The sequence below is a fragment of the Pleurodeles waltl genome, chromosome 7 (genome assembly GCF_031143425.1).
Source record: "Pleurodeles waltl isolate 20211129_DDA chromosome 7, aPleWal1.hap1.20221129, whole genome shotgun sequence".
In the NCBI taxonomy this organism is placed as follows: Eukaryota; Metazoa; Chordata; class Amphibia; order Caudata; family Salamandridae; genus Pleurodeles; species Pleurodeles waltl.
The window spans coordinates 562,196,806-562,217,568 of NC_090446.1; the positions used below are offsets into that span (position 1 = coordinate 562,196,806).

The window sequence follows — 20,763 nt, forward strand, 5'->3', positions numbered from 1 at the left end:
GTTTTGTGTATTATTTATATTGTAAACACTACTAGGGATACTCACAAACACAGCTCACATGTGAGTAATTTACACATGTAAGTTTACTTTTAAACTATTGAGTAACTTTATTTCTTTTGGATATTTTCCTTTTATGAGTACAAAAGTGTAGATTTACATGTCTCCACTTCCTTACATACGCAGTGGAGCTAAATGAATGAGTGTAAGTTACTAAAGCCAAAAAGAAGCAGTAATAAGTCCAGCACCACACATTGCCAACCACTGTTCCTGCAACACCTTCCCCTAGAAATTAATAGAGGCAGGGCTTCAAATAGAACTCCATAGAAAATAATGTTAAATCAAAATAATATATGTGGACTTTTTGAAAATATGCATACATTTAATTTAATGTAAACTACATGTTTGTAATTTAATGTAAAAGCTATTGTTACATTATTTTATTAAAATATAATCAATTGACGTTTAATTAATTCTATACATCACTTTTTAAAACAATAATATATAAAGAACATATATATATGTATATATAATGTGTGTGTGTGTGTATATATATATTTATATATAGATATATATGTATATATATATATATATACACACACACTTTAGGTGGGATGTTTTCCAGTTTAAAGTTCTGAAATATTTTTTATTTAATATATTGGAATTAACATTCATTTAAAAATTAAGCTAGTAGTGTTGTAGCATTTTCATTTTGTTCTACATCTAAGATGGACATATAAAATTAATTTACAGTTAAAATTGTTTTTTTATGTTTAGAACGTATTTCTATCGTAGAGTATAGAGGAATTCAAAAAATGTAGTAAACATGAAAACATGGTATGTTAACTATGAACATAAATTTCATTTATTTTAAATATAGAGCAAAGTAAAAAAGATACAAACACTATGAAATTTTAATTAAATATTTAATTAACAAACAAAATGTAAAAATGTTTTTTAAACTTGAGAAATTACTGAAATACATTTTTTTAAAATAATGATGGAGATTACATTCATATATTTATTTTGAATGTAGAGAGATAAAAATAATACACTACTATTAACTTTGAATGAAAAAATTCATTATTGTAAATATAGTAAACTGCATAAGTTTATATTAACAAATTACCCACGTTACGTAAACATGGTATGTTAACTATCAACATAAATTACATTTATTTTAAATATAGAGCAAAGTAAAAAAGATACAACACTATGAACTTTTAATTAAATATTTTATTAACGTACAAAATGTAAAAATGTTTTTTAAACTTGAGAAATTACTGAAATAAATTTTTTTTAAATAATGATGGAGATTACATTCATATATTTATTTTGAATGTAGAGAGATAAAAATAATACACTACTATTAACTATGAATGAAAAAATTCATTATTGTAAATATAGTAAACTACATAAGTTTATATTAAAAATTACCCACGTTACGTAAACAATATATTTTTTATTTATGTATTAGTAATTAAACAAAATGTTATCAATTATATTTTAATATAAATCCGATCCTCACAGCTCTATTAACCCGTCCCCATCATTCATAAATATTCCCCATTTTCCAGCCACACCCCTCTAGCCCGCCTTCATTTACTACAAAAATGTATACTTATGTGTGCGGAGACTCCACAATCAGGGTGAAGATCTCTGCACAGAAAAAGATAGGAGAGGCAGAGGCTGAAATTTCACATGTAGGTTCATAACAGCATTCTGAAGTACATTAGTGTACTACCGTACTACTACTAAACATGCTACAATATGTAGTTTGTGAATAGGCCCATACGTTTAGTATTGTACAAATGTATAATGTGGAGAATTTAAAACAAACTGGTGTAATGATGGAAAATTCCCAATGTACGGATAGGGATTATCAGTAGCGAGAGTACTGTGGTTGAAAGTAAAGTTCATTACCTGAAAGCAATTAGGGGCATTGCTAAGTCTGAGCTTTAGCTGTTAGTGATAATTAAGCAACACTTGGGTTATATATTGTCTTTTTTCACACAACTGCAGCTTTTCCGCGCTTGCTGTGGGCATCTTCCCCTCCATCGATCTGACAGTTTCTATTCAAAATGATGGGGAGGACTCCTACAGGACGTTAGTGAACTTTTTCTACCCTGCAGGATTATCATACCGTAAAGTGACCCTCCTTGAGGTAAGTGGTATTGTTATGCAGGTAACATATGCCTTGCAGTAGTCTCTGAGGTAGGCTGTTAAGAAGACTGATAAGCAGGAGTTCATATTTCCTGGAAATGTCTTGTAATGGAGACTTCTTTTAGTAATTCTCTCATCTTTTGAAATATATCCTGGAATCAAACCAGCTTCCAAAAGCTTTAATACTAGCAATGGGGAACAGGTGGGTGTAGGAAGCTGGCTCTATATTTAGTGCACTAAAATGAAGTACACTGTGCAGAGAGTCCAGTGGATCCCCAATTGGTATTGAAGAGGAAAAAGTATATAGGACTAATTCTCTATTTGTGGTAGTGTGGGCGAGCAGTTATGCTTATCAAGGAGTAGTGTTAGGCATTTGTTGTACCCACAGAGGCAAAAAATGAGACACAGATTCAATTAATAAATCTGCAACCAATTTAGAAAAAGAACATTTATGTCTATATATGCTTTGAACCAAAAAACTTTGTTATAAGGTAAGCAATTTTTAAAAGATAAATACTTTGAACTTTCAAAAATCAATACAGTGCAATCTTTCAGTTCAGCAATGTTTACCTATGGGAGGAAAACAAGAATGCAATTTTGCAGGTAAGTACACAATTTACAAATCCAGTCTTTGGGATTTTAGATCAACACTAGGCAAGGTTCAAATCACTACCAAGAGTGCACCCACAGTGGCAGAGGGACGGCAGGGAACAGAGGTAGATTTGGAGTGGGGTGCCCAAAGTTAACCAATGGAGACTGGGGCATGGATGAAGATGCCTTGCTCATGGGTGAGTAAAGCGGTATCAGGGGTCGATCTCCTGGGGTTGAGGTAAGCACAAAGTGGGCCACAAGGCAGCACCAAACTTACAACCTCAGCGGCACAGGGGTACATGGTGCAGAGTGCCAACACAGCATCGGGTACCCAATGCAAGTCAATGGGGGAGATCAGTTTTGGAGGCTGCAGGCTTGGGCCAGGAGGCTGAATGAAGAAATCCCACAGCTGTCCAGGTAAGTTCTGATGCTAGGCGATGTAGGGGCAATGGCTGTCAGGGACTCTGGGTGCAGTGGTGTCTTTTGGCATCGGGAACAATTTACCTGGCAGGTCGCGGTCAAGGGGAGTGTTTGATTTGAGGCTGCAGGTTTTGAGGCAGAGTTAGACAGGGGTCAGCCCTTGTGAACTCAGACTCGCTGGGGAATCTTTGCATGACTGGTGGGCCACTTGGACTCAGGTCGTGGGTGTCAGGTGCAGAGGTGTGTCCAAGGCAGAGTTCTTTTCTTTTAAAGTTGGTTTCTTCTTGAACAGGCCCGCTGTTCTCAGGAGGTCTTGATCTTGGTCGAAGGCAGGCAGTCCACCCAAAGTTTTGAAGGTCACTGGACTGCAGTACTGGTCTTCTTTTGGCACAGGATCGTCGAGGACTGCAGACAGGCCAGTAAAGCTGGAGCCAAGTCAGTTGGTGTCTGCAGTCTTCTCTGCTGATACTCCTCTGTAGTGTCCGGTTCTTCTTAGGTCATCAGGAATCTGGGTTCTAGAGTTCAAGGCTGCCACCTAAATGCTCAATTTAGGAGCGCGACAGGGAGTGCCAGGCAGTAGCCAATTGGCTGACCATCTTCAGGGTGACTACACCCTTCTTATTTCCACTTCCTAGTGCCCTAATTCCTTCCAAACAAGATGCAGGAATTTAAAAAGTAGTGTCAACTTCAGCTCGTCCATCGTAGGAGTGGGGCTGGCATGAAGTGGGCACTCCTCCTAATTTAACAAATTTTCCAGACTGCGCTGCCACCAAAAGGGGGGTCAGAACAAGGGGTTTGGTCATCTCCACCACCTGGAGAGACCTGTGTTGCATTACAAAGGCGGCAAGGCCTTTGAAGCTCCCCGCCCTGGAATATCCATCCTGCCTGGGAGAGGAGGTAATACCTCTGCACACTGGAGGCTTTGTCTATGGGCCTCGAGAGCAGTGGCTGTCACCGTGGTGGTCCAGAAATGCATGTGTGGTGGCTGAACTGGTCAGGACCAGTCAATCAACACACTAGTAGCTGGTAGGTTTTTAGGGGACACCTCTAAGTTGTGCATTTCTTATTAAATCCATCACTGGAATCAGTGAGGATTTATTATTCTGATACCAAACATCCCAGGGTTCAGAGACGCCATCATGTAGCTGGGGAACTTGTAGTGACCAGTGCCCAGTGCATGCATTCAAAATGGCCTCCCTGTGCACTTACTATGTCTCAAAATGGACAGAGGCATAGCAGGGGCATTTCTGCTCATGCATATATGCCCTCACATTTAATATATTGTACCCTGCCTTAGACTTCGAGGCCTTCTAGAGGGGTGACTTACATATATTGTAAGCAGTATTATTGGACATGGCACACAGGTTGTGTGCCATGTTGTATTTTCAATTTTGGGAGCACCTTGTCACGCAGTCCGCAATGGCAGTCTGCATAAGGTTGGTGCTGGGTCCCTCAGAGTGGCACAAGTTGTGCTGCAGCTCTGAGGGGCCCTCTTTAGTACTCATGCCCTAGGAACCAGGAGTACCATTTATTAGGGACTTATAAGGGGCTGAAGGGCCATTTCACTTGGGGAACAAGTGACCAGGTGTCTTGTTTTAGGGAAGTAACACTGGCACTGGGGACCTGCTTTGCAGGAACCCAGTGCACTTCAGTCGAAGTTGTATCTAAAAACTAGCCAAAAAGTGGAGAGTGGTACTGCAACCAGAACCCAGCTCCCTACATGGTGTCACAGCAATTCCGGTTCTGGTACTGCCCAGGCATCAACACATGTAAGAACACAGCTTGATAAAGGTGCCTAGATGCCCATTATGTCTGTTTGTTTACTCCTATGCACCACAGACTGTGGGATTTGGAGCTAAGCTCTTGTTTCCTCCTCAACATTTCAAATAGTTTGGTGTTTTTGAGAGGTTCCATTTCAATACCTAAATCTGACTTCAGGTGGTTTTTGATATGCAAGCACAAATGTCATTGACCAACCCCCTGACAGTTGCATGTGTTGTCCGGGGCTAGTCATAATTCCAAGATATTTGCCACAATGCACCAGATGCATCCCAAGGCCTTAGGGGAAGAAAGACAGTGGTGTTTGCTGCTGAGCTAGAATGCTGTGGCTCCTACTTTCAATGAAAGTCTCGGAAGGCAGAGAAGAAGCATGATCCCTCTCCTTCGGAGATAAAAAATAAAGAGAAGAAACACTGTTGCAAAATGGGTTCCCCTCATTTAATACACTAGGCTTTTTTGCTTTTGTGATCACCAAGTTGTGGACTTTTTTACTGTGGTCTCACTACATGTGTCTCACCCATGGTAATCACATTGGTAAATGGACTGCGCATGTTTACCGCCAGTGTCTGTCTTTTAAGATAAAGTTGCTGCGATGCAGCAAGGGGAGCTTGGCTGGTTACACATGAACACGTGTGCACATCTGTGTGGTCTGCTCGTGTGCGACTACTTTTGTGCACAGCCCAGTAATGATGCATAGCTATCCTGGGGCAGTGAGGACTCTGCAGGGTTAGATATTGACCTGTGGTAGGCCTTATATTATTATTAAGCACTTATAGATAAAGTCAGTATGATTTACTGTTTTGTCTGTGACACGTTATCATATACATAGGGGGAAATCTGCCTTAGAGTGCAGTTTTGCTTTCCTTGGGCCTACAAAGTCTGATGAGGTATGAAACTGGGGTGGAAAATGTGCACACAGTTCATATACGCAGGTCCCAAAACAATACATGTGCACTTTATGTGTGGTCTAGAACTGTCACATTTCTTGGGCTCAGGTCAGAGCCCAGGTCTTTTGTTACCCTACTCGGCTAAGTTAATTACATTTCTCCCCATCAGAGGGAACAAAGGCGGTCTGGCCCAAAAGGAGTCATGAACACTGCTCCCCCCCCCACTTCTGAGGAGAAAAGGGTAGTGCCACTGTGTCTTTTCCTCGGGATCTGCACGCTGCTGAACAAGAAGGCCCACCTCCCGGCGTCACCAACTCAGAAAGCTTTAATAGCACAGAGTTATGATGAAGCCAGGCGGGGGGACGGGAATTAGGGTAGGGAACAGCTGGGAGAGAGATCTGAAAAGGAAAAGGTTAGAAAAAAACATGCATATACTCATTAATTAATGACAATCTAATTCACCATAGAGCCTTCGCGTTCATGCATCTCCATAACACCAGATTGAAACTCCCTGTGATTGGGCAATAGCCCCTTCTGTAAATCACAACACGAGAATGAACTGAGGCCTCAGAGTCCCAAGAAGACCAGTGTTTTAGACCAAGGACACTCTCTTAAATATCAATCATAGAAGCTCTTATGCATTGATAAAACTCTATACATTAGATCTCAGTTTTAGAAGACTCGTAAACACTTAAAGAGGGCTTTTCATATAATATAAAACACCTTAATATGTATCTCACATATCATGCATCCTAAAACAATGAAACTGTGATTTCTTTATCTTTGAAACCCTTTTTTGATAAATGTTCTCCTGTATATGAAAAGCGCTTTAAGTATTGAGCCTAGGGCACTTTACTTTCTGTGAAATGAAGTGCTTTCAAATATTGTGGCCAAAGCGCCTTTTTCTCCTCTGGAACTGAAGTGCTATGCCAGTGCGCGTTTATTCTTTTTGATTGGAGCGCTATGTCAATGCGCGTTACTATCGTGAACTGAATCGCTTTATCAAGAGCGCATCGCTGTCGTGAACTGAATCGCTTTACTGAACGCGTTGGTGGCGTGAACTGAAGCGCTTTACTGAGCGCGTTGCTGCTGTAAACTGAAGCACTTTACTGAGCGCGATGCTGCTGTGCACTGAAGTGCTTTACCGAGCGTGATGCTGCCGTACACTGAAGCGCTAAACTCAAAAGGCCTAAAACGCCATGCTTGTTAGGCTAGGGGGACGCTGAAAGTTAGTGAGAAACAACTCCCTTCTGACTTGGGCTCTTAACGACCTTACCGCCCAAGAGTACGACCTACTCATGTCTGAATTCCTAATGGAATAACAAGAACCTTTGAGTTTCTGCCAAGCTGTCTTTGAAGAAATTCTGCTTTGCTCCAGAGGAAGGTCCCTTGAGTTCTGACTGCATCGAAGTCTTCAAAATAGTGAGCAACGTGCTTGGGTGTGGTTGGCTTTATACGCCTGCCACACCCCAAGATGGCTTCTGCCTCTAAAAACATGGGAAATGTAGTCCCTTCATAGGATAGCACTGATAAGTGCATCTTGTCCACCAGTGCCCTGAACCTGCAGCTACGTGAGCTTTACCACAGGGCAGACGACGCTGATGACCATTCTTGGAACAAGCGGGGATGACTAGTGGTGCGCATAAAGTGCCGCAAACCCGCGCAGTGGACCTTCGGGTGGGACCTGGACCGCGGACAGCCTTGATCCTGACAGGTAGGGAAAAAAAATCTGCATCAGTTAATTACACGCAACACTGTACTAGAGCTGGGGGCAACCCAGGCCTACTGAACAACTGGGGACAGCCCAGGCCTACTGAACAGGCAGAAACCCAGACAACTGGAGCCAACTCAGGAGGGGGCTCCTCTTGGAAGTGTTGGTGGGAAAAGCCCTGGCAGTGATGTTAGGGACTTGTGGAGCTGAGGCCCCAAGACCAGATGTAAACAGTGCCTCCTTGATGATGCCATCCTGAGTAGTCCCAGTATGCTGTGCAGCAGAGTTGAGATGGGGGCGATAAAATATGGCACCCTCAGATTGCTTGGCTTCTAGACCCATTCACACCTTTTTTAAACTCTTGCACAAGGGAGAGAGGTTGCTTTAGGGCTTTTTGTGCTTTTCGCTGCTGGTCCTTAGTACTGTAACAGCTTTCAACAACTTAAAGAAGAAACTTCCTGATGCCCAAAAGGACCTAGTATTCTCCTGCAGTTGATGCCATGACCAGTGGGTTTCTCCAAAGGCCTCTGGGCCTCCCCAGTGGTTGTTGCAAGCAAGGGGACTGGGATTTGAACCCTGGACCCCAACTCTTAAGGAGGGTGGGAGAATCACTGTTGCACCCCCGCAATGGCAGTAGCTTTGCCACTGGTCCCCATACCTGTGTCTGGGGAAGTGGGGCAGCCACTACAGTACAGGACACTCCACCCTGCCCGCATGGAGTGGGCAGGAAAAGGAAGTCTGCAGGAAAGATATAGCCAGATGTTCAGGGAGTTGACGGGTCACGTTGGAGTGGGCTCCCCAAACAGCCCAATAAAGAGTAGTGCCAGGGTTTCCCGGTGGGACTGTGCAACCCTAAAAAAAACAGAAAATAACCAAAAATAAGAAAAGGTGCACAGAGTGAGGCCATGTGTCGAAAGAAAAGGAAAAGCGGCTCTCCACAGTGCATCGGGAGAGCAACTCATCATTTATTTATGGCTCTCTGCGAGGGTAAGCCCATGAATGCCCTGCAGGGCTAATTTCATATTGATTTACTGCTTGTGGTGGCCCCACAATGAGAAAAGGCACCTCCAACGAAGGTGTGGGGGTGGCTTGAGGAGTGCAGTGGTACCCCCTCGGAAACTTTAAGAAACTGTCCCAAAGCTGGAGCTTGTATTCTGACGTTGGGAGTGCAATGTATTCTAGGGACTGGTTCTAAATCTACATTTTAGTTGGCCTGAAAGTGTATAATGAAACCATAGACACATGCTATAATTAATTTCAATGTTTTAGTAACAATTGATATTGACAGTAAATGTTCAATAATATTGAATGCTTCAATAAACAATCGTTTTTGCATAGAGACACACAGGTTATTATTGATTATGCAGATGTTGTTTTAACATTTGGTTTGTGGGTCTCTTGATATGGTGAACCTTTGACAAAGCCAACAGATGTATCCTATATTGTTTTACACCCCTTTATAAAGCCAATATGCCTATTTTATGTAAAGTGATACCCCATTGTGATGTGCTGTGTGGAATAGATGTGGGTAGTGTGATGTTGTATGCCATGATTCTTTAGGGGATCAAATGTGATTTCATAATGTCATCTAAGGTATTTTCAATCTGCCTTATGTATATATTTGTAAATCAATCTGTAGTAGAGTGTGGGTGATGCATGTACCTTTCCTTTTTCTAAAGAGAAAGTACTGGCTAGACAATCATTTATTGAGTGTTCTTATTGTGTCCCAGTGAATGGGTGATGACTCTTTTGGGGACCAAACATTGTTCCATAATGTCATCTAACGTGTTTTCGATCTGCTTTATGTACACATTTGCAAATTAATGTGTAGTATTTTATAGTGTGTGTGTGATAAATATACCTTTCCTTTTTCTAAAGAAAAAGTACTGACAAGATAATCAAGTATTGAGTGTTATTAGTGTTTGCCTGTGAATGATGATTGCTAACCCACACCATCTCCCCTGAGTAGGCCTTGAACTGCTCTGTTTCACTACCCTGAGAGAGTCAAGCACTATTATGGAGATTCCAGTAAGGGGAAATTGTGAACCCATACTTGGACAGGCCTCACATCCTGCACAAACTTATAACACAATTTCCTACAAACACCACCACTGTTGTCCTGTCACTTCTACATCCACAAGGCATAGTAAGAAGTGGTACCAACAGAGTTCTCCTGGAGCTGCATTTCTTAACCCCTACAGGAGGTCATTCCAAGGCTAGAGCAGATTACATTTCCAATGGGTTATCTTGTTAAGCAATTTGTCTTCTTTATGGATCTATATTGAAAAACCTTACTGCCATTCCCTATTTCACTGTCCTCTAATGCTATTTGCTTGGATGTCAGAGCTGCCAAGATGCCATTCTGTCATCTAACCTTGCCACTAGCCCCGTCACCTTTAGCCATTGTAATGCCACTGTAATTTTTTAACCTCCCAATTTTATGATGCCTTTTAGCTTCTTGCTGCATATTCTACTACCATAATCTCTTCATTGCAGTGGAGCCAACTATTTCCCAATAGACTTTCTCTGCACCAGTCTAGAAGGTGTTTCATGCTATGAAGATGAAGCAGAAAACTAAAATGATCCAAGAGGATTTAGGGTGGCCCTTCTAAGCTACCACACATTTCACAGATGAGTGCTTGGATCTCTCTGGTGATATTCACCTATTTTCCCATTGGAAGATGACCATATTCTCCCCCATTGACTTCTAACACCTTTGTTTTGCATACCTGCAGAGTGAAACCTCCCAAGACGTAGAGCAGACAATTCCTTTTCTTTCGCAGAAGTCGTGGCTACAGCAGCATCAAAGGCTGACATTCCTCTTGGCACAGCGGAGAAAATAATTAAAGTCTTCAATGACATTCCTCGGTTGGGTGGCAAGAATTTGAAGTCTTTCTTCTCTGCCATGATGGTGTGCTGGAGCTGAGCCTGTTTATATAACAGAGTACTTCCTCAGCATCGGCCATCTACAGATTTGCAGCCCAGAAACACAGTACTAACCTATTGGATATAGACTTTTTAGAGACAATCCTGCTAGCAAAAGCCTTCAAGGTCAGATCCTTCCTCCAAGACAGAACAAAACACCTTTGGTTCCTCTCAATAGGCAGTCAAAAGGTTTGAAACAGGAATTTATAAATGTGTGTATCTGGAAGATTTGCCCTGCATGCAGGACTCTGCATGTCTGGTATACAGATTCTACCAATGATTATGAGAAATGGAGAAAATGGTAACTCCCCACAACCTCTGCCTGTCTCAATAGATACAAGGAGCCTTTGAGCATCTTCTGTTGAATTGGATCCTCAAAGTGGAGCTTAAGGAAAAGTTGCAGTTAGATAGTGAGAGAGTTGAAGGATGTAGTCCCGGTACCTATCGGACATCTTATCCCTGGTGAAGCTCCTTCACCAACCCTAAACCAACTGTACAGTGATGACAGATGTTTTCTTCCTTCACTGAACAGGACACTTAAGGGATTTGTCCATGAGTGGCATTCAGGGCCTATTGGATAGTCTGTTTCATATTAATTCATGAAGTCTTGAGACGTTTACCTGGCTCTAAATGGGCTTCTTTCCTATGGTGTAAGGACCATTTGGTGAATACCTTGACAGATGGACAACAGCACAGCCATGCACTGCATCAAAAAGCAGTGGGTACGGTGTCCTTTTAGGCTGCCAGTGTAGGTCCGACGCTCTGGATTTGGGTGACATGTCATAACATCTTACTGAGGAGGTCTCATCTACCCACCTCAAACATGCTGGGTCATGTGGCCTGTGTAGGCTAATTGGGATCTCTCACAAGCAAGAGAGCAAGCGAGTGACAGCACAATGTGTCTTCTCCCTTTTTGAGACACCAGACATTAATTTGCTTTTCTCCCATATGACCAGCAAGGTTCCTTGGTTATAAATGAGACACTGTCCACCATGGTGGTCCCTAGGAGATGTGTGTTTATTGGATTGGGACTTGAATGCTGTTTGTGGTTAACACTGACAGTGATTCTACTTCTAGTCCTGGGAGTTTCACAGTGTAAACACAGTCTTATTTGTACTGTACCGCACAAAGAGAACTTGATATCTGGATAGTTTTAGCTAGTAACCTCCAATTCAGCTTTTGGAGAGGTTGGATTTTCTATAGCAAGGAGCAAATATTTTGCATCAAAATATCAACATGCTTGCTCTGCATGTTTGGATAAAGAGAAGCTTCTTAAGTGAGTGGTTTGTTTCAGACTGAAGTGGTAGGAGCCCCAATATCAAAACATATAAGCCTGGCTGTGATTTGGACGTGTTCTCCCATAGGGTTTTGCACATTCTGAATGTTGCCTCCCTGAGATCTCTAGATCATCAGTGAATTCAAAGGTACAGGAGATGTACTAAAGGAAGAGGACAATGTCGAGTGAACATCATGTCTGTTTGGCACTGCTTAGCATTCTGTTTCAGGAAGACAAAAAATTAATGGGCAGTCAGCCTGTGAGTTTCATATGGAACACTGGGATGTTTTTTTCTTCTGGGGTCTGACATGCCTCATATGGCAGTGCCAGGAAGAAAAATCCAGTGACCACCTGGTGGCGATGGTTTCTGACAGTTGACTGGCTAAAGGTCTATCGGCAGAAATATAATTGTTCTCCCAACTCTTGAAGGAACCACAGATTTACACAAGTTCTACCACACTGCAGAATCCTAAATGAGCCTATAATCTAAAGCCTGTTGTTCCATCATATTTACCTAGCCTCTGTGGATTAGGGACCATTTACAGATACTGGTGCAGATACCAGTGGTGTCACTATTGTGTTATTACATCACATCTGGTGACACATGGGTGGCCAAGCCGCACGTGTGGCTAAGGAACTAGAGGGACTGTGGTACATATTGCTATTGATGTGTTTTAAGAGTTTTGTAATCACGCTAACATCTTTAGAGTTCACATCATTGAAACTGTCACCTGTTTTAAATAACTTGTTCTTTCTTAATAGTACAGGTAAGCTAATAATGGCACAGTGGTTCTCCAAAGACTTAATATAAAGGTCCCAAACATTTCAGATCCTGATTAGGTAACCTGTTGGTCTACTGGTCAGTCCGGGGTGAGCATCCAAACAAGATAAGTTAAAGGCATGTCCGTTGCCCAGACCAGTAAACATGGTAGGTGACACTATCGTGATAACCCTTCACGTCTGCTGACTTACTGTTATCCACCAAATTTCTATTCACCTAGTTGCAATGTATCAGTGTAGTGGGGCACCAGGATACCCAAGGGGTAACATAATCACAGGGTCAGAATAAACACATATTCTAGCTGTCTAGCTGTAGTGTTACCCCTGGGCCTTGGTGAGGCCCTGGAGGCCTCCTCCTAAGGAACCCCCTTCCTGAAGGGATCACCCCTTGAGGATTCCTCCCACTGATGCTGACTTCCCGATCTCACTCATCCTCATCTGGACATTGTAACCCAGGCAGACGTTAATCACTAACATAAATCCAATCACCAAAATATCTCTTGTGCACACTGGCAGTCAGCCCATGTCCACACAATCCACAAGTCACCCCCTGGCATTAGACAAAACCTTCAGTTATCCCAGCCCATTAGGTCATATGTAGCACAGCCACATCAGAGCCATAAGGAGCCCGCACACAGTATAGGTCTATCTCCCACTTCATAAAAATATCACTACTTTTCTAGATTGAGAATGCTCTCTTTTCAATGCAATTTGCAATTGTAGAACTGTGCTGTTGTACAATGTTTGCTGTGAATGTTGCATACGCTGCACGGACAAATTCATTAACATGATTCATAAACACTATTAGCAGAGCAACCACTTAGAAGTATTGTATCCGAATACATATGTTCATGTATGTCACAATATATCACATATCACAGAAGTAATTTGCTTTAGTCCATGTGCAACTTGACTCCAAAAGCAGGTCGGCCTGTGTTCACTGTGTCTCTTTCTTTTCTTAGGCCACTAGGAGGATGTTAATTGGCTGCAACAGTGCTATTGGTTCCCCAGAGGGCACCATTAGGGACACCTCCTGTCAGATCAATCACCCTGTCTTCAAACACGGGTCCAGGGTAAGTTTCATTGTTCGCACTCTGTGGGAACTTCACTGTCACCACAACCTTCAAGTGCATTTCTGTCAACTCACCTGCATTTCGCAGACATCATGCTCTTTTTACTTCTATTCACCCAACTGAATGCCTCCATACCTTTAATGGGTCACCGGCTTTTCAAACCTGTATCACCCTCCACAAAAGAATGCATACTCCATTCACTTTAATAGGATCATCCTCATAAAAGACTGACTTTATCCACGTTTTTGAGTCAGAGGGTTCAGAGGTATGTCATTGACCGAAGAACAACACTATGCATGAGGCATGTGAACACTGTGGGGAGGGTGCATTCCTCATTGCTGATAATTGACATCTATCAATCATTCTAAATGCAGTGGAGTGACACAATGAGAAGCAAGGCATAAAGGCGTGTATGTTGAGCTATGTTTGCATGCTGTAGGCTCAATAGTCACAAACCACCTGCTTTCTAATGCCTTTTATTAGCTTCCTTGAATCTTGTGTGGATTCCTTGAGGTTTGGTAATGACTCTATGCCTGATTTAAATCTTGGCAGAGGGAATACTGTGTCACAAACGTGACAGATATCCTTTGCGCTGTATTACGATTCCCATAGGATATAATGGGATCATAATACAGCGGACAGGACATCTGTCACACTTGTGACAGAGTATTCCCCTTCTGCCGAGATCTAAATCAGGCCCCTTGTAAGGCAAGACTGAGGTTTATGCACATGAAGACAGAACAAGTGTGAGCTGTTTTCACAGTGGAACTCAGTTGCAGATGGGTACTACCAACCTATTGTTTGCACTGTAGGGGTGTTTTTATTGGTTGGATACACAAGATGCCTCTCATAAGTGGCTGTCTGTATAGGCAGGGGGCACAATCCACATATCATAGTGTGCTGCTATTAGAGCTTCCTCTAGCTCCATCCAGGTTTAAGCAGACTACAGGGGCATCTAAGAGCTGTAGGACACTCCAAGCATTTCTTTGAATTCTATTGAAGCCCTTTCGCAATTATCAGCAGTTTTATCACAAGCTTCCTCCACAAAGAAGCTACTGAGAATATGTAGAATGACTGGTGTCTTCTCATTGGGTAATAGGCTATGAAAGTGTTGGTATTACCACAGGGTGCATTAAACTCGTGGATGGGCTGGGTATTGAGAGTGGTCCTAGATTAATTCTTTTAAGTATGAGTTAGTGTTAGAAATGGGGTCTCTGGTTGGAAGTCAGCTTGCACTCTGTGCAAGAAAAGACCCTCATTCTAGTCAGGGCAATGGAAATACACACTTAAGATAACCCCTGCTCACCCCCTTGGTAGCTTGGCACAAGCAGCCAGGCTTATCTTAAAGGCAATGTGTAAACTATCTGTACCAACACACACAGTAATACAGTGAAAGCACAGCAAAATAGACACCACACCAGTTTAGGAAAATACCTAAGTCAAACAAGACAAAAATTACAATAATCTACCATACACAAGTAAAGTTATGAATTTTTTAAGTAAAAAGAGTCTTACTCCATAGAAAACAATAGACGTGTTGATGTTACACAAAGTACCTGGTATGCATCAAAAATAAAGCCGAACGGGTGAGTGTGTGACTGAAAAGTCAGCCATGCGTCGATTCCTTCCTCACAAGAGAGGCCGTGCATCGCTTCTTCTCCGGTCAGGAAGGAGATGCATAATTTTTCTTTCCCGCAAGAAAGCGATGTGTCGATTTCCAGACGGGCATCTCGGATACAGGCAGGTTCACGTTGATTTTGATGCCCAGCAATGATGTGTGCGAAATCTAGCCGGTGATGAGGAACAGCACTCCATGGGGGGGTGGGGGGTCAATTTCAGCAGCCGCAAGCAGGTGTTGCGTTGTTTCTCCAGATGCGCTGCAGGTGGTGCGTCGATTACCTAGGCATGTTGCAGGTGGTGCGTCGATTTTAAGCTGTGATGCAGGTGGTGCGTCGCTTTTTACAGCCACATTGCAGGTGGTGCATTGAATTGCAACTGCAGGCCAACCCAGCAAAGCACAGTCACAGGCAAAGGGGCAGTACTCCTCCTCCAGCTCTGCAGCTATTCTTCTTGGCAGAGGTTCTTCTTGAGTCCAGAAGTAATCTACAACTCTGGGGCTTTGGGCCCACTAGTTATACCCCTTTCTGCCTTTGAAGTAGGCAAACTTCAAAGGAAAGCCTCTGTCGTTCACGAGATCCTGCCTTGCCCAGGCCTGGCCCAGACACACACCAGGGGTTTGAAGAATGCATTGTGTGAGGGCAGGCACAGCCCTTTCAGGTGTAAGTGTCAGCTCCTCCCTCCCCACTCTAGCCCAGTAGTCTCGTCAGGATATGCAGGCTACACCCCAGCTCCCTTTGTGTCACTGTCTAGAGGGAATTCACAACAGCCCAACTGTCAGTCTGACCCAGACAGGGAATACACCAGCAGACAGCGGCAAGAATGATTTAAGCAATGAAATGCCCACTTTCTAAAAGTGTCATTTTCAAACTGACAATCTAAAAAACAACTTTACCAAAAGCTGTATTTTTTAATTGTGAGTCCAGGGACCCCAAACACCAAACCTCCATTTGCTCCCAAAGGAAAACTGCACTTAAAGGCAGCTCCCATGTTAACCTGTAAGAGAGAAAGAGTCCTTGCAACAGTGAAAACTGAATTTCGCAGTATTTCACTGGCAGGACATGTAAAACACATCAATACATGTCCTAACTTTAACATGCACTGCATGCTGCCCATAGTGCGACGTAGGCCCTATCTTAGGGGTGCTATACATGTATAAAAAGGGAAGGTTTGGACTTGGCAAGTGGGTACACTTGCCAAGTTGAATTGGCAGTTTAAAACTACACACACAGGCACTGCAGTGGCAGGTCTGAGCCATGTTTACAGGGCTACTCGTGTGGGTGGTACAATCAGTGCTGCAGGCCCACTAGTAGCATTTGATTTATATGACTTACTAGTAAATCAAATATGCCAATCGTGGAAAAGCCAATTACATCTTGAGTTTACATAGGGAGCACTTGCACTTTAGCACTGGTCAGCAGTGATAAAGTACCCAGAGTACCAAAACCAGCAAGAACAAAGTCCAATTAATGCAAAAAGCTAATTTGGATTGTCTGAGACAGGAAGGTATTTGGCACATACTTCAAACCTCAAATGAGGCACCTGGAGGTACATGTTGCTGAGAAAAACCACAAGAAAGGACCTGTCTGTGAAGTTACATGAGATTTGCAATACCCAAGAGTACAAGGTTATGACGAGAGCTGGAAGAACAGTACTATTATCTGTGCCCTAAATAAAATCAGCACCCCCACTTCTTTAAGTGTGACAGCAAAAGGACATTAGTGGGAGTAGAACCTGCTTTTGAGATTTCTGCATGGCTGCCACCTATTTTTATAGGGTATTCTAATGGAGATGTGATTTGCAGGGATCCCATTTTGGTGTGATCCTGGATATTGTGGGGGTCATTCTGACCCTGGCGGTCTTGGACCGCCAGGGTCACGAATGACGGAAGCACCGCCAACAGGCTGGCGGTGCTTCACATGCCATTCTGACCGCGGCGGTAAAGCCGCGGTCGGCCCGCCGGGGCCGGCGGTTTTCCGCCGTTTTTGCCCCAGCTGGGAGAATGCGCCAGGGCAGTGCTGCAAGCAGCGCTGCCGTGGGGATTCTGACCCCCGTACCGCCAGCCTGTTTCTGGCGGTTTTCACCGCCAGGAAGAGGCTGGCGGTAAGGGGTGTCCTGGGGCCCCTGGGGGCCCCTGCACTGCCCATGCCACTGGCATGGGAGGTGCAGGGGCCCCCTAACAGGGCCCGGCCAGCTTTTCACTGTCTGCCTAGCAGACAGTGAAAAGCGTGACGGGTGCAACTGCACCCGTCGCACGGCCGCAACACCGCCGGCTCCATTCGGAGCCGGCTCCTGTGTTGCGGCCCTCATTCCCGCTGGGCCGGCGGGCGCTAACTTGGTTAGCGCCCGCCGGCCCAGCGGAAATGTCAGAATGGGGGCCGCGGAATTTTGCCCGCATGGCGGCCAAATACCGCCCGCCAAGGTTGGAATGACCCCCTGTGTACTGATGCTTGTGTGTGTGTCTATGTCTGATTGTGACTGATAGATTGCATTTGATGATGTGTATCTGTGTGTTATTACGTGTGTCTGTATTTGTGTGACATTGTAATTGGATACAATGCTAGTGAGGCCTACTCTATTTTCATCTTAAGGCATGCTTAGCCATAGTAAGAAGCAATTAATAATTATGGTTATTTTAGTCGATTTATTTATTGATTACCACCACCCATGAAGAGCTAGGAACAGATTACAACATGTGATTGTCAAGAATGTGTTGGAGGCACAGGAAAAGTGGGAGAAGTGAGGGAGAGGCAAAGAATGGGAAAAGGGAGGGGAAATAGATTGGAGAGTGTCAAGAAAGAATCAACAACACAGAACCCAGCACAATACTTTAGGGGCGATTTCTGAGTTCAATAAAGAAGAATGGAAAAGGTAGTCCAAAATTGTGGGAGGTGTTGCTTTACTCTTAGAGGGAGCAACATAGATTTCCACTGAATGGGTGCTTGCACTGAGAAATTGTCCATGAGAACGAATTCTGTTGAAAATATAGCAAAGAGGATTTCAAAGACCATAGGTGCCATACTGGGCTATAGGTGGAGGTGGTAACAGAAGGTAGCTGGCTCAGTGTCATGGAAAGCCTTCTAGGTGATGCAGATAATTCGTAATTTCTTACCAGAACGTCTGATGGCTCACCACTCTAATTAATCAATTTTATATTGTTCCAGGTCATTTTTGTTGCCACATTTGATGTTTCTCAAGACTTTTCATGGAGTGAAGAACTTGTAATAGAAACTAATGCAACTAGGTGAGTGACAACCTCTCAGCCATACATTAGGTGAAGTTCTGGGCTTTTTACATGCTTATCCTGAACCCATCCAGGCCAGGAGGTGACAAACTCTATATTTCTTATGCCAAGTCCTAGAGATCTCAACTTTGTATCACTTTGGTAAAACATGAGCCCTTTCACTCCTTGAGGTGATCAGTATGTATCCCGAGCTCATCTAGGCACTGAGTTCCGGTGCCATAGACAGGAGCTCCCAGGCCTAGAGGTGATAGGCTCTATATCCATATTCCAACCCCATGAGTACATCTAGTCCTTGAGTTGACAGGTTTATTATCCCTGTGAAGATCCCATTAGTGTGTTCAGGCCTAGACGTGGCAGGCTACATTTTCGTGTGTCAATCTTCTGAGCACCTCCAGCCCTACTGGAACGAATTCCCTCTCCACATCAGAACAATGCTATAAAAGTATAATTATCTAAAATCCAATTCTTATTCACTTGACATTGTAAACAAAATTACTGAGCAATAATCAATAAGAGAGCAATAGCAAAGAACTGATAATGCCACCATCACTGTGTATGAACAAGTAAAATCCTTGAATGAAATCATTTAATTGCCAAATAAAATAAAAGTCTGCAAGACCCAGTAAAGTGCATGATTCACAGTGTGCAGTCATTACAAGCGAGTATACACTACTTCAGCACAAGCTAACACTACAAATTCAAAAAAGGAAAAACAAAACCCTTTCAGGGTTAGAGTGACACACAAATTATGCAAAACAGAAGAGAGAACTCTGGGTAGTTCTCAAGTTTAGGTGGAGAAGAGCTCCTGTAAAGAGCACCCTGCAACACCAGCAACACTCCAGATTTGCTCACCTCAAATGTCTGTTTTTGTAGCATAGTTTTTAAGCACAGGATTCGCACTGTGCTATCCATGGCAAGTGAGAAAGTGACAAAGGGGGTTATTACAACTTTGGAGGAGGTGTTAATCCGTCCCAAATGTGACGGATATACCACCAGCCGTATTACGAGTTCCATAGGATATAATGGACTCGTAATACGGCTGGTGGTATATCCGTCACTTTACAGTCACTTTTGGGACGGATTAACACTTCCTCCAAAGTTGTAATAACCCCCAAAGTCTTTTGCCATTTGCACAGCAAAATCAAATCTTTAAGCATAGGATTGGCTCAGTGCTATCCTTGCCGAGCTGTAAAATGACAAAAGCCTTTCACTACTCCAAGCACAGTATTACAGCTATGGACTGGTAACATACCATCCAAACCAACCTGGAATGAGCAAAAGCAACCCCTGAGACGTGTTTCAATGCTTTTAAATCTCTTCAGAGAGGTTTAGCTTTGTCCAGACACAAGAGACGACCCAGTTTAAGTCAAAACAAAACCCTTTCAGGGTTAGAGTGATGCATAAATTATGCAAAACCGAAGAGAGAACTCTGGATAGTTCTCAAGTTTAGGTGGAGAGCAGCTCCAGTAAAGAGGACCCTGCAACACCAGCGACACTCCTTATTTGCTCACCTTAAATGTCTGTTTTTCTAGCAAAGTTTTTAAGCAAGGGATTGGCACAGTGCCATCCACGTTGAGCTAGATGCTTTTAGTTCCAGACACCTAGCCATCCAAAATTCTAGGAATTTGTTGATTATATTTTGACGGCCCACATGGCACTTTGAAATAAGTAGTGAATCATCAGTGAAAAGAAGTATAGGAATTTGTCCTCCAGTTGGAACAGGGGAGTCATTTATACATGCCATCAGTGTGTTTACAGGGTAAATAGGGTAAGGGCAATAACACACCCCTGCCAAACTCCACGAAGAACGGGAAACAAGGAGTCACTTCGCTCGCACTGCCCCAACATACCAGGACATAGTTTTTGCCATGAAGTATGGCATTAAGGCTAACCAGGCTGCAGGGGGCCCCCATTTCTAATAATACCCTCCAAATGTTCTTACGAAGAACAAGATCAAACGTTGCCCACCGATCATTGAAGGCCATATATAGTTTCTGATTTTTAAGCAGCACATACTTCCAATGAAAAAGGGTGACTCTGAACAGAAGTGCTTGATTTGGCTTGGAAACCAACTTGGAGTGGGGACAGAACCCCGTTTGTTATGCATCCAGATTTGCAATTTATCCGATTTGCAATTTATCCAAGATCTGCCTAGCAAAGACTTTTTGCAGATGATCAATTAGGCTTATAGGCCTTCAAATAGATGGTCCACAGACATCGCCCGTCTTAAAAACTAGGATAACATCTGGCCCCCTCCAGGATCCAGGTATTTCTCCCCCCTGCCACTATTGCGCTGGATA

At 43.2% G+C, this 20,763-nt stretch overlaps 1 protein-coding gene across 1 annotated transcript in view; it reads left to right on the forward strand.

The window, feature by feature from the left end:
• The window catches only part of LOC138304347 (integrin alpha-X-like), a 126,737-nt gene that overhangs the window by 16,285 nt on the left and 89,689 nt on the right, over positions 1 to 20,763 (forward strand). Inside the window, exons 3-5 of the mRNA XM_069244320.1 lie at positions 2,020 to 2,161; positions 13,492 to 13,602; positions 18,384 to 18,463. Coding sequence (XP_069100421.1) covers positions 13,504 to 13,602; positions 18,384 to 18,463 — 179 coding nt within the window. The 5' untranslated portion in view covers positions 2,020 to 2,161; positions 13,492 to 13,503. The remainder of the gene's footprint in view (positions 1 to 2,019; positions 2,162 to 13,491; positions 13,603 to 18,383; positions 18,464 to 20,763) is intronic.